The 11,547-nt window shown below is 38.5% G+C and overlaps 1 protein-coding gene across 1 annotated transcript in view; it reads right to left on the bottom strand.

Moving 5' to 3' along the window:
* Positions 1 to 623: 623 nt before the first annotated feature.
* The window catches only part of TPD52 (tumor protein D52), a 121,784-nt gene continuing 110,860 nt past the window's right edge, over positions 624 to 11,547 (bottom strand). Inside the window, exon 7 of the mRNA XM_040067346.1 lies at positions 624 to 919. Within this exon, the coding sequence (XP_039923280.1) occupies positions 766 to 919 (154 nt within the window). The 3' untranslated portion in view covers positions 624 to 765. The remainder of the gene's footprint in view (positions 920 to 11,547) is intronic.

Here is an 11,547-nt window from a genome sequence, read left to right as displayed (position 1 = left end):
ATGCAGACCATAAACGACTGTGTAGAATTCAGACTTGGATATATCAGAAATCAAACAAAGTGTTCTCTGATAACAAAAGCTCCAAAAAGATATAGGAAATGCCATAGCATGATTTTTTGGTTCTGTGTTCAAATACCCACTATATTTATCTTCAATATATTTACAGAAAACTAAGACCTACACTTGGACAACTACATTGAAACAGCTTCTTTCCATTTTTATGAACCACCAGAGAAAATTTACTAACATGCATAGGAAATGGGAGCTCTGATTAAAGCAGAGGATAATCTTTAGTTCCTCATGCTGATGGAAATAAAAGCTTGATGTACTACGTAACAGATATTAAATCCAGTATCAGCAGTAAAACAGCCTGCAACTTGGAAATCAGAAACCCTTGATGTTGTTCTGTATGAAACATCATCCTAGAAGCAGCACCATGACAGCAAGCTTTGGACTGCCTCCATGGAAAATCAACATTCCTTTAGGATAGCATGATGGACTCAGAAATTCTTTATACAAGAACATGAACACATTCAGTTAACCTACAGAAGCTCAGTTAAACTTCACCTTTAAATCTAAAGGCAGTGAGCTAGAAAGATGAGTGAATAAAAACAGAGCAAGAATTAGGTACAATGTGCTTATTGTCTTTATTGATCTAATTTTTTACATGACTAAATGGACACAAAATTTTCATTTCTTTCCTGAGGAAGCATTTAATTTATGTAATTTGTTATAGAGCACAAATTGCATCTCTTTGCAGTAAATTTACTCCTTTGGCCTTGTTTGCTTGCTCTCTGCAAGTCCCAAAAGCACTGCATCAGCTTCCAGCAACGTTGTATCACTGGCTGCCCCCAAAAACCTGGATGTCAGTTCAAGATCCAGCAGCCTCAGGCGTACCCGGGTTCCTCTCTGATATTTTCTGTGAAGAAAAGGGGAGAGGGGGAAGAAGATAAGTTTTGTTAAACACTGGTCTTGCTTTTCCTAAGGCTCTCTTCCCTCTGCAGATCTAAGCAGCAGCCCCACAGAAAGCAAAGTGCTGCAGCAAAGCCCCATGCGGTTGTAATGTCATCAGCACTAAAACGGCTGGGACGCACTCTGTACCACCACAGAGCCAGACTCTGCTGATACAATCCTGCCCATCCAAGAACAGACACCACCAGATCCCACTGTGGGAACGCAGACTCTACAAAAAAGCAGTTTATTATATGGGAAACTGTTTGTGTCTCCCATCAAAATATGTTACTGTATCATCTGCTATCATGTCAATAATTATCTGCAGGACAACATATCATCAAAGGGGAGGAAAAGTCATCATTAGATCACTGGTGACATTGCTATTATCAAAAAGTACAATGCTAGCTAACTGTGGTTTATATTTCCAACCCTGGGCCTCAGGCAAGGAACTTCTGTCTTATCCCCCCATCCAAAGAGTGGGCATCATCTGCAAGTTTTTTATTACATATAATTAAAAAGAAACCCCACAACTATTGTAATAAAACATTCTGCCTACAGGCTTGGGTTTTATTGTTTTATGCTCTCTTTTTTTCTTTTTTCCTTTTTCTTTTAAGTCGGAAGATGTGAGTGTTCAATGTGTTTTTAAAGCAGACCCTGTGTTAGGATGGCCATGCCAAATTAGTGAAGATTTTTAAAATACGAGCAGGTTTTATAATGCACCTGGAGAGCTACTGACTGAAGTCCAGCAATAAAATTGAGAACTATTCTTCTTCTGAAAGTTCAAGTTGTACTTTTTTTTTTTTTTTTCTCCTAGTCAAAGCATAAAGAACTGAAGATACAGCAAGCCTGACTACCTTGAGCAAAACCAAGAGAAAGTTTGAAACAATCTTCAGTTACCGACAGAAGAAAATACAATAGGGAAGTCTGGCTGCACCACTTCCACCTTGCTCATTTTCACCTCCATCTTGGGCAGACAATCTTCTCTGTCTGACAACTGTTTGCCAGCATGAAGCAAAACTGAACCAGATTCAACTTTCTTCAGCTTGTCAAACCAAGATTCATTTGGAAAACTAAACATCTTAAGAAAAGGTCTTGTGTGTCTTGTGTCGCTAGTGGACCTGAGTAAATACTCACAGATTTGACTCCACAAGATGAAGGCTGAAGAAGAAAGACTTTATTGTTTACAAAGACCTCGCTTTTACAGGTTTTGAAGAATGACCAGGGATTGCAGAACAAGGCTACCACTTCTCCATCCCACTGGCCAGGCTAGAAGTCCATCAGTTGACTATCATCAGAAAGGAATGTGGGAAACAAGATGTTTATGTCAGAAGGCTGTGGGAAAATTCAGTCAGAGCTATATAAAGATCTCACAAAAGCTCACATAATATGGCAACAGTCCTGGACTTGCATTTGTGGTGGGTTTTGTTTTTGTTTTATTTTGTTGTCATTTTCTGTCAGTGCTATCTTACATTCATTCCCCTTGCCTCTTGGTTAATCCCAGGTAATACTCGGCTATGATCCAGACTGCAAAGGAAGAGCATTTGACACCTTCACCCTGAGTAGGTATATAGGGTACTCAGGCAGCAAGAGTTCTGCCAACACTCATCCCAGTGAATCCTATGATGATCTGCATGAGTCTAGTGCAAGTAACCCACATTTTCTTCAAAAACATAAAAGTGAAGGCCCTCACCAGTCCAAAATGCAAGTAAGCACTGCTGCAGTGAAGAGTATGACACAGCTACCAAAGACAGAACACAGCTTATGTTTGGTTGTTACCTAAATAGCTAGGAGGGATCAATTCTGTCCTTTTCTCTGTGAACTATATGCATTTCAAAACAGAAGTTTCACAACTGATGAGAATTATTTACAAAACCTAACATGCAGCATTTAAGTATTGCTGAAATCAAAAGACAATGCATAAGACCTTAAAGTAGATGGTATCTTCCAGGATTTGTTAGGCTTATTGAGAAGAGAGGTCCCCAAAAAAGTTGTGGCATAAGAAGGAGAACGAAGAGGAAAGCTCCTCTTTGAAGTATCTTAAATGAAGACCAGCAAATGAAGACTAGCAGTTTTAGCCATTGGATATATGGGAGAAATTCCCAGAAAATTCTGTAGCGTGAACCGAACCTTCACTGCACTGACAGCTGCTGGCTAGATGGGTTACCTTTGCCTTTGCCTCTAACCATGAAGTTTTCCTGATCTCTAACAGTATCTTCAGCATAAAATATCAGATTTTACTGCCTTTATCAATGTGTGGGGGGAGGGATTAGGTTTTGAGAAAGGGCAAAATAAGAGGGAGAGAAAGAAATCTGAGAGGGAGAAATGATCTGTGGAAACATAAAAGAAGGAGCAGATAACTTTTAATGAGAAAATAGGAGTCTTGGAAAGACAGGAAAGAAGGGAAAAATGTAAAGCATGTGACAAAAAAGCACTGAAAACACAGGCAAATTGTGTAGAAATCTAGGAAACTATACTATATACAGTAGAGCCAAGAAGAGGAAAGCATCACTGAAAAGACTGCATAAAACTATTAAAACCTAACACTAAACTCTGATCTTTGAACTACAGCACTCTGTCCCACTTTAAAAAATCTTAATATATTTTGAATCTAATAAAACTCAAGACTAACACTAGTGGTTCTGTAACAAATTTTAAAGACCAATCATCCCTCTGCCTTTTTCTTCTCTTTCCTCCTACAGGAAAAACAGCTCATCAGTAACCTACAGCAGGTAGCTGCTGAGAAAACTACCTTCAGGGTCAAACACATTTCTACAGAGATCGAACTGAATGAGATTTAAATTGAATTAAAAGTCCTTTCTCTATTTGACAGCACACAGTGGGAGAGTGTTACTCCATCTTTGTAGCTGAAATACAAAATATTATTTTCATCACGGATCAGTTCCTTTTGGGCTGGTTGCTTGACTACAATGATGTTTTACAAGTGAATAGATGAAACTATTTTTTTTCTAATCAAGCCTTTAAAAGTACTATTTTATAACTAGGGAAGTCCATATGGAAAATCTGTGAAGAAACTGTACTTCCTATGATTAATGTGTCTAAATTTATAGAAAAGAAACAAATAAATAAATAATCTTAAGCACAACTCCCCTAATTTTAGCACTGCTCACTGTACAGTCAGCAGAGAACTTTGCTCCAATTTCCAGACATGACTTCAGCATATATTTGTAATGCAAAATCCAAGCAATTGTATTTTTGTAAGAAGAATCACAATCTTCAATGCTGCTTCAGTAACTGGAACAGATTTCAGATACTTTAAATTGTACTTCATTATTAAAGAAGCTTTTCCAGTCACAGCACATCTGCTTACAAAAAGATCACGATGAACATCTCTTTGAGGAGCTGACACAACTGCCAATTTATATGAATATAAACATTTGGGTTTGTGACAGATGTTCCCTACAGCTAAAACACTTCAAGAGTATGTGGATGATGTAGACAGAGCAGAAACATGAACACAACATGCAGTGGTGGTCTATCCACCACATTTTAGAGCAAGAGGAAATGATTGGCTGCTCTATGCATAGAAATCATATTCTATCCACAAAGGTATTTATCCTTAAAACAGATAAAACTATCCTATGGCTAAGGCAGAAGCTTGAAGCAGTACCCAGAAATAAAGCAGGCATTTTACTATTTTCAGAAAGATTGGCCTAGGAGACACAGGACACCAACGTAAAAGGAAATAAGCCATCTACTTACTCCATTTTGCAAAAGGACTCACTTTTTTTATTTAAGTAACAATGCTGGTATTCAATTCAATCATCTTAGCCAATGACCATCAGCAGGTACCCAACCCCCAAGCACTGTGTTTTTCAAGGATCCATGTGTTTTCCTCCTACCACTTCCTATTGCCAGGTAAAAGTATTAAATTCACTGAGAAGTAGGCAAAGGTGTTTAATTACATACACAAATGAAGGTATAAGAATTTCTCTTGACCTTAAAAAAATTTTTTTTGAACTGTGATGGAGAATAACTAGAAAAGAAGCAAAATGAAAATCCTTTTTCTTATTTGAACCCTAGGTCTGTGCAACTACACATCGCCTATGTAACAGAGAATATAAGAGCACAGAGAAAGCACGCAGCACAGCCTTGCTAATGGTGCAAAAGAAATTTTAAAAACAAATACAAAAATTGAAGTTTATGTCCTGTTACTACATTAAAAACAGGGCCTGTTATCTTTGCATGCAAATATCAAACTACTGTGTCTTAACTTACAAAAAGTAGGTCTTCTCTTTGCTAATCATGAGTAGAACAGTGAGCACTTTCAGACTCAAGCCACTTGGAAGCTTCCTTCTGACTGTCTATATCACTTTTATTGAAATTTGGTCTCTATGCTGATCCTTTCACTTTTGCACTGAAGCTTTAAATCTCTCAAAATCTTAATGGTAAATTAAAGGGTTTAGCCAAAACTCCCCCAACTCTTCAGTCAAGATTTTAAACTTGTAATTTTAAGGTAATTTTACTATGTGAAAGATATATGAAGCAACAAAAAACCCCCAGTATTTTTACATAATAAAACTGGAGGGGGAGGATATGGAATGCCATATTTCAGCTCCTGCTAATTAAGAAGGGGGGAGGTAATGTTTTCTTCTTTTAACTTAAAAGTCATTCCAGGTTACAGCAAAAGGTCTACAAATGGAGTTGCCTTGGAAAGTGATGAACATGTAAAAACAAGGAGGCTATAACTAAAAATGAGGATCCTAATTATACCAATTTCGGCCAAGAAAATGGGACAGTAGTTTTGCAGGTGTGCAATTTCACATGCAAAGGAAGCATCCTTATTACTAAATGGCATTAAGAACTTTATTCAAACTCCAAATTACAGGTGTAGACATTAAAGCATTTTGTTAAACTGTCCATTATTTAAAACTGCATATGATCACAAATTAGCTAGCAGTCCTTTTTCTATTAAAACTCCTCAAGTTATTAGTTTAAAATTTAAGGCAACAAAGCTTCTATTCTTGGAAACATTGCTACAAAAATAACAATGCAATTACAGTTGACTCTCACTGGGTTTGTCTGGTATTTCCCATTCATTTCAAAAGTGCATTCACAGTTACCTTCTATTTCATACTATAAAAATACAGGATTGATATTTTGAGAGAAGCAGAATATTTTGGCTCATAATATCCTCAACTCTTAAGGGTTCTCAGTCTCCACTGCCTCCTTTTGGAACAATAACCTGTGCAATACAAAGATAAATTAACTTGCTAGGGCTGGTTATGACCATCCTCCTCCACTGTCCATTCTTCCATGCCCTCTGTCCCACACTTCAGGAATGTGCCTTTCTGAAAGGAGTAGGAAGGCAACTCTTAAACCTGGAGTTCAGCTACACTGAGGGTGTAGCTTAGAGAATTAGATTTTTTTACACTTTTTGCATCATTATTTTTTAATGTCCCCCAGCACAGCCTAGTGATGGTTTTCTGCAATGAAAGGAATTCCTGGATTATCTTCCATACAAAATCAATTAATATAAAACACTCCAAAGACACGGTTAGAGTTGAGCAATGGTACTCTCAGTGAATGCCATCAGAAGTCTTGATGCCTTTCATTTTTGTACTGTGAGAATTTCAAAGTGTGTTTTTCAGATCCATTATTCAAGAGGTTTTGTTTCAGTTTCTTAGCACAGTGCAGAACAGTTTACAAAATTCAAAACCATTTCACTTTCTTTTTTTTTTTTAATTATGCGAAAGACACCACGTTATCAACCTCAGAAAGAATAAAAAAGCAGCAAAGGTAGTGAAATAAACTGACCATCACTTTCTCTCCAGACCATTCTTACCACCATTCAAATCCACTCAAAATCACCCTGCAGCTCCTCATTAGTAATACTGAAATGATAAAGCATCCCCAGAAGTAAGCCCACCTCTAACTAACTGCAGCCAGCAGCAAAGCAGCGCAGCTGGTGTGGAACAAAGCTGTGTGCGGAACAATCCATCTTGTTTCTAAAAAATATTCTGAAGCATTCCCAGATGCTGCCTGAGCCCACACTGGTCTCAACTTTATCAGCAAAGCGACGCCCTACAGGTGGCTTATGAATTTTGTCCAGGTCACCCTCTTATGCCCCACAGTGAAGGAGCTCTGTAAAAGCACACCACTTCCCAGAAACTTCTCCCTCATTGCCAGTACCACAAAATTCTTGTTCAGAGAAAATATGGATGAAGAAAGTAGACTGGTGTCAAGCTGAAGGCAGTGCATTTCTATGTAAAAATCTACATCTTGTCAAGTCAGCTGTATCTTGTAAAGCGATGGGGACGGCGATCCTGCATCCAGCAGGTCCAGACAGCAGTCGTAATACACACCAACCCTTCAGAATGAGCTCCTAGGCAATTCTGGGGGCAAAAGGGCCAAATCCCAGTTTTGTACATAGCAGCAATGGAAGAAATGTGGCAGCAGGAAGATCCCATGAATTCTGCACAGAGTAGAATCTGGATGGTGGAAGAGATACTGGGAGAGCAGTATCGTGCGGTAGTATCCTGCTGCCTGCCTTTCTTTAAAGGCTGTTAAAGAGAGGACAAGTAAAGATCTTGATCTGTTATTAAAAAGATTGAGCTGTCAACACAGAAAGAAAATACTGGTATTAAAAGGTGCTTAAATCTCTCTGGGAAAAGCATGTAATAATCAGGAAATCCAGCTAATGCGGACGAGAATGACAATTTGCAAATAACACTGATGAATTAATAGGAAAAAACTCCAAGCCCTGAGACTTTTCAGCCATTGATGGCTTCAGTTGAAGAGATGTCAAAACAGATGTGCTAGTTCAGTTCAGGATAACCTGCTGAAATGTCATGTCTCATGATACAGTGAATTCCTGAGAGATGACCTGAAGGTCCCTTTTGGCTTAAATTTTATTCATCCATTATTTATTACCACAGCATCCAGTCATTCAAATAAGGGATGGATGCTCAAAATAGGATTTTCAAAGCACCTCTGTTCTCTGCAATCAAACATTTAACAAAAATGCTCCAAGGTTGCCAGCTACATTGTCAGAAAATGCAATCTCGCTTCTTGTGACTCATCAACCCATTACCACTTCAGCTGTATTTATTTCCTACTCCATTTGTTTTCCCCTTTCCTTGAACTAAGAAAGCAAACACGTTCTCACTTCTTCTGAGCAGTTATTGCTTGTGACACCTGCTAAATAATTTTTCAGAATATTTTTGCTCCTTGCGCCAAATCCATACTTCTACAATGAAACAAGCTAAACTCTGCTAGACAGAAGCATCTTCTAGATAAAAGCAGATAAAAGTATCTCATATTCTTGGAAGCATTTAGCAAAATGCTTTAAGAGTGTATGAAATTATTAACTTAAGCCACAGCCATTGTCACCTAGTGTTTTATAACAACAGTGCATAAGCAGATCTTATGGTAAACATCCTTAAAACCAGCAGGTTTTAAGCACCTGAGGAAGTCTAAAGCTAAACCCCACTTTACACTGACCACCATCTAAAGTAGAAATTGGAAATGAATACACAAAGAGTTTGGGCATATTAGCTAGATGCTGATGTGAAAAGCACACAGAAACACCCCTGGACAACTGGAAGTTACAGAAGTGCTGACATCACTGCAGGTATGGACACTTTGGGGGAAAAAAACCTACTGAACAGATTGGCGCAAACAGCAGAGTTTGAGAGTCCACCCCATCATTAGGGGGTAAAATAATATCTCCAGTTATGCTTATGGAGCTGTTCAAAGCCATAATTTATTGCTCAAGCCTTGGCAGTCTGTGGGACTCAAGTGCAGAGACCTCGTCACCCTTCCCTGTGTCTTCCCTGTTGGCTATTGAGATGCCAGATAGCTGGCACAGACATAGGTGAATGAAATATGTAAGCTTTCATTCTGATTGCTAAAAGAAAGTAAATGCAAAGCCTGACAAGAATTGTTTTATAACTGTCACAGAAAAGCATCAAACAAGCCATTGTGAAGACACTGTCAAGCTCTGCTATTAGCATGATATCAATAATCAATGGCATTTGTGTCTGTGACAGCAAAAGAATACAGCCAAAGGTATCAAGTATTTAAATCCAATTCTGTTCCAGTCTGGACATTTAGAGTCCCAGTAGAATTTCTTACTTGTAAATCACTTCTAAAAAGTAACATGCTTTTCCTCAATTCAAACAAAACCTAAAGCACCCAACACTGAATTACTACAACAAGCCAAAAAAAAAAAAAAAAAAAAAAAAAAAAAAAAAAAAAAAAAAAAAAAAAAAAAAAAAATCTTGCTTTAACTTTTGCTACCATATGTGCAAGAATCAATTTTCATTCACTAAAACTTTTGGTACAGGATCATTCCCTTTTTTAGGGAAGGAATCCACAGAATAATCTACATTTTAAAATGTACTTCATATCACATCAAAGATGAATGCTGTAACCTTTTCTCCATGGCACAGAGAGGTAAGCTTTGACAAATGAAACTTGCAAGAGGTGGCTCCTGTCATCTAAGAACTTGTATCAGATATACTCATGTCATCATACAGTATGCCAGTTGCTTTCTCAGTCTATAATATAAAGCATATCCTTTAACTTGAGAGGAAAATGAAAGAAAAAAAAGAAATCTGAGTCTTTAGTCCAAATTTTTGTATTTTTCCACTGTTTATACTAGGAAATTAACTATTTTGATTAAAATATTGCTTTGTAACTTACAAAACGTTAAAAAATAAAGACTATATATTTAAATATATATAAAAAATTAGCCAATGATTTTACAAAACACTAAAAAAACCCACAGCCCTTTGTGCTTACAGGCACCAGAAGCCAGGCAAACTGCTTAAAAGATGAAAGATAAAGGTACCCAAGTGGAAAAAAAACCCGCAAAAAAACAAAAACCAAATTCATGTGAAGTATACTCTAGGTCACATTCTTCTATCCATCTTTCCACAAGTAATCACTATTGTCATTCTTACTCCTTCTCTTTCGCATGCTGAGACCTTGGCTCAGTCAGATAATTTTCAGGTATGCACTCCTAAACCTTCAGCCCTCCACAGTTCAAATTCACTCTCCACAATACTGTCTTCATTTTCTTCACAGACGTGGTCTCAATCTTACTCCCTTTCTACAACTACTCCATTTCCTAAATCGTAACTTCTCTGGCCTCTTGCTGTCTCCCTGAGTTCTCAGACCAGGCATTTACAGTCTTCTTTTTCTGTTCTAGAAAAAACTTAGACATGCTTTCTTGCCCCTTCTTACTTACTGCCTCCTCACTCATCCTAGTCCCAGCCCATTTATCCAGCCAAACTCACTTTCTTTTCATAACTTTCTCTCTCACCAGTACCAACTAAGTTCAGTTGTTTTCCTTTTCTTGCAGCACTTCTCAGTTTTCTCACTCAGCTGATTCCAATCCCCTCACACCATCCTGGCAGCCATCCTGGCAGTTCTCTTATAAGGGATTAAAATTAGTACATTTTGATAATTCAGACATGGTTCCTTATCAAAATTCAAATCAGACTCCCCCTTACTACCTGGGTAATGATATGGGAACAATGACAATGAATTTAAAAACCTGCCCAGCTTTGGTGCTCAATCATCAAGCTTTTTACAGCTTGGAGTGGCTGTCACACAGGAGAATCCTCAGCAAACCAGGATAACTGACATACTCTCAGCAGGTTTTTGGAGACATATCATCTAACCCTGCTCTGATGCTCCCATCTGCACTGATGGAAAGTACTGTCCCTGGCCTTTATTTGTATTTAAACCTCATCTTAGTCATAAACTGGATTTATTCTTTGCTTGGATGCAGAAGACATGTAGGGACAGCTAAAATGGCTGTTCCAGTGGCAGTGAGTGTTGGTAACCATGTAAGGGCTGGCATACAAAGACAGACAGAAAACAGAGCTGCTGAATAGCTGGAGCAGATACCTGAATTCTTAGTTGCAAGTGAATGCAACAGGAAAGATGCAAAAGGTGTTAAAGATAAGGGAAGGCTGGGCACTAATGGTTTGGGGTTTCAGAGGAAGAATGGGCAGGGAGAGAAGGGTCTGGAGGACATACAGATTGAGGAGTACAACTTTGGAGAATATGGGTGAGGTCTGCAGAGAGTTGATGGGCGTCAGAGAAAAGGACAAAGAACTGGATGGGATTCTAAGACAAGAGGAGCTGGAGGTACCACACGGTTCCTCTTTACCAATCAGCTGAGGCCAAGGGAGACTGCTCCTTCCCAAAGGACTGCTGAAAAGTACCATCCTCTTCCCTGAACCTCCTTATCTCCTAGTCCTTCCCCAACTCTCCTTGTGGCTGTTGGTACCTGCACAACGCACTGCCTGTCACATCTGCCCTCTGGCTTGCTCAGTCACTCTTACTGTTCACTGTGGCGAAAGTCAAGTCATATTTACGTGACAGCTGGTCTGTAATTTGCAACATATGCAGATTTCTCAGACAACTGCAAGACTCTCAGCTAAAGATTATAGCTAAAAATGTCTGACAGTATGGTCTGAAAAAGCTAAAAGTGCATAAGGATATGGTAGAGGAAAAGTCCCCCTGTAACAACAGATTAACCTAACTACTTCCAGCATTCTTAAACCATCTTGAAGCATCATTGAGTGTGAACATTTGGAACATATGCTTGCATTTGTACAC

This window comes from Hirundo rustica, chromosome 1 (assembly GCF_015227805.2).
Source record: "Hirundo rustica isolate bHirRus1 chromosome 1, bHirRus1.pri.v3, whole genome shotgun sequence".
Classification (NCBI taxonomy): domain Eukaryota; kingdom Metazoa; phylum Chordata; class Aves; order Passeriformes; family Hirundinidae; genus Hirundo; species Hirundo rustica.
The sequence above is the reverse complement of the archived record's forward strand: the minus strand, read 5'-3'. Positions and strand labels throughout refer to the sequence as shown.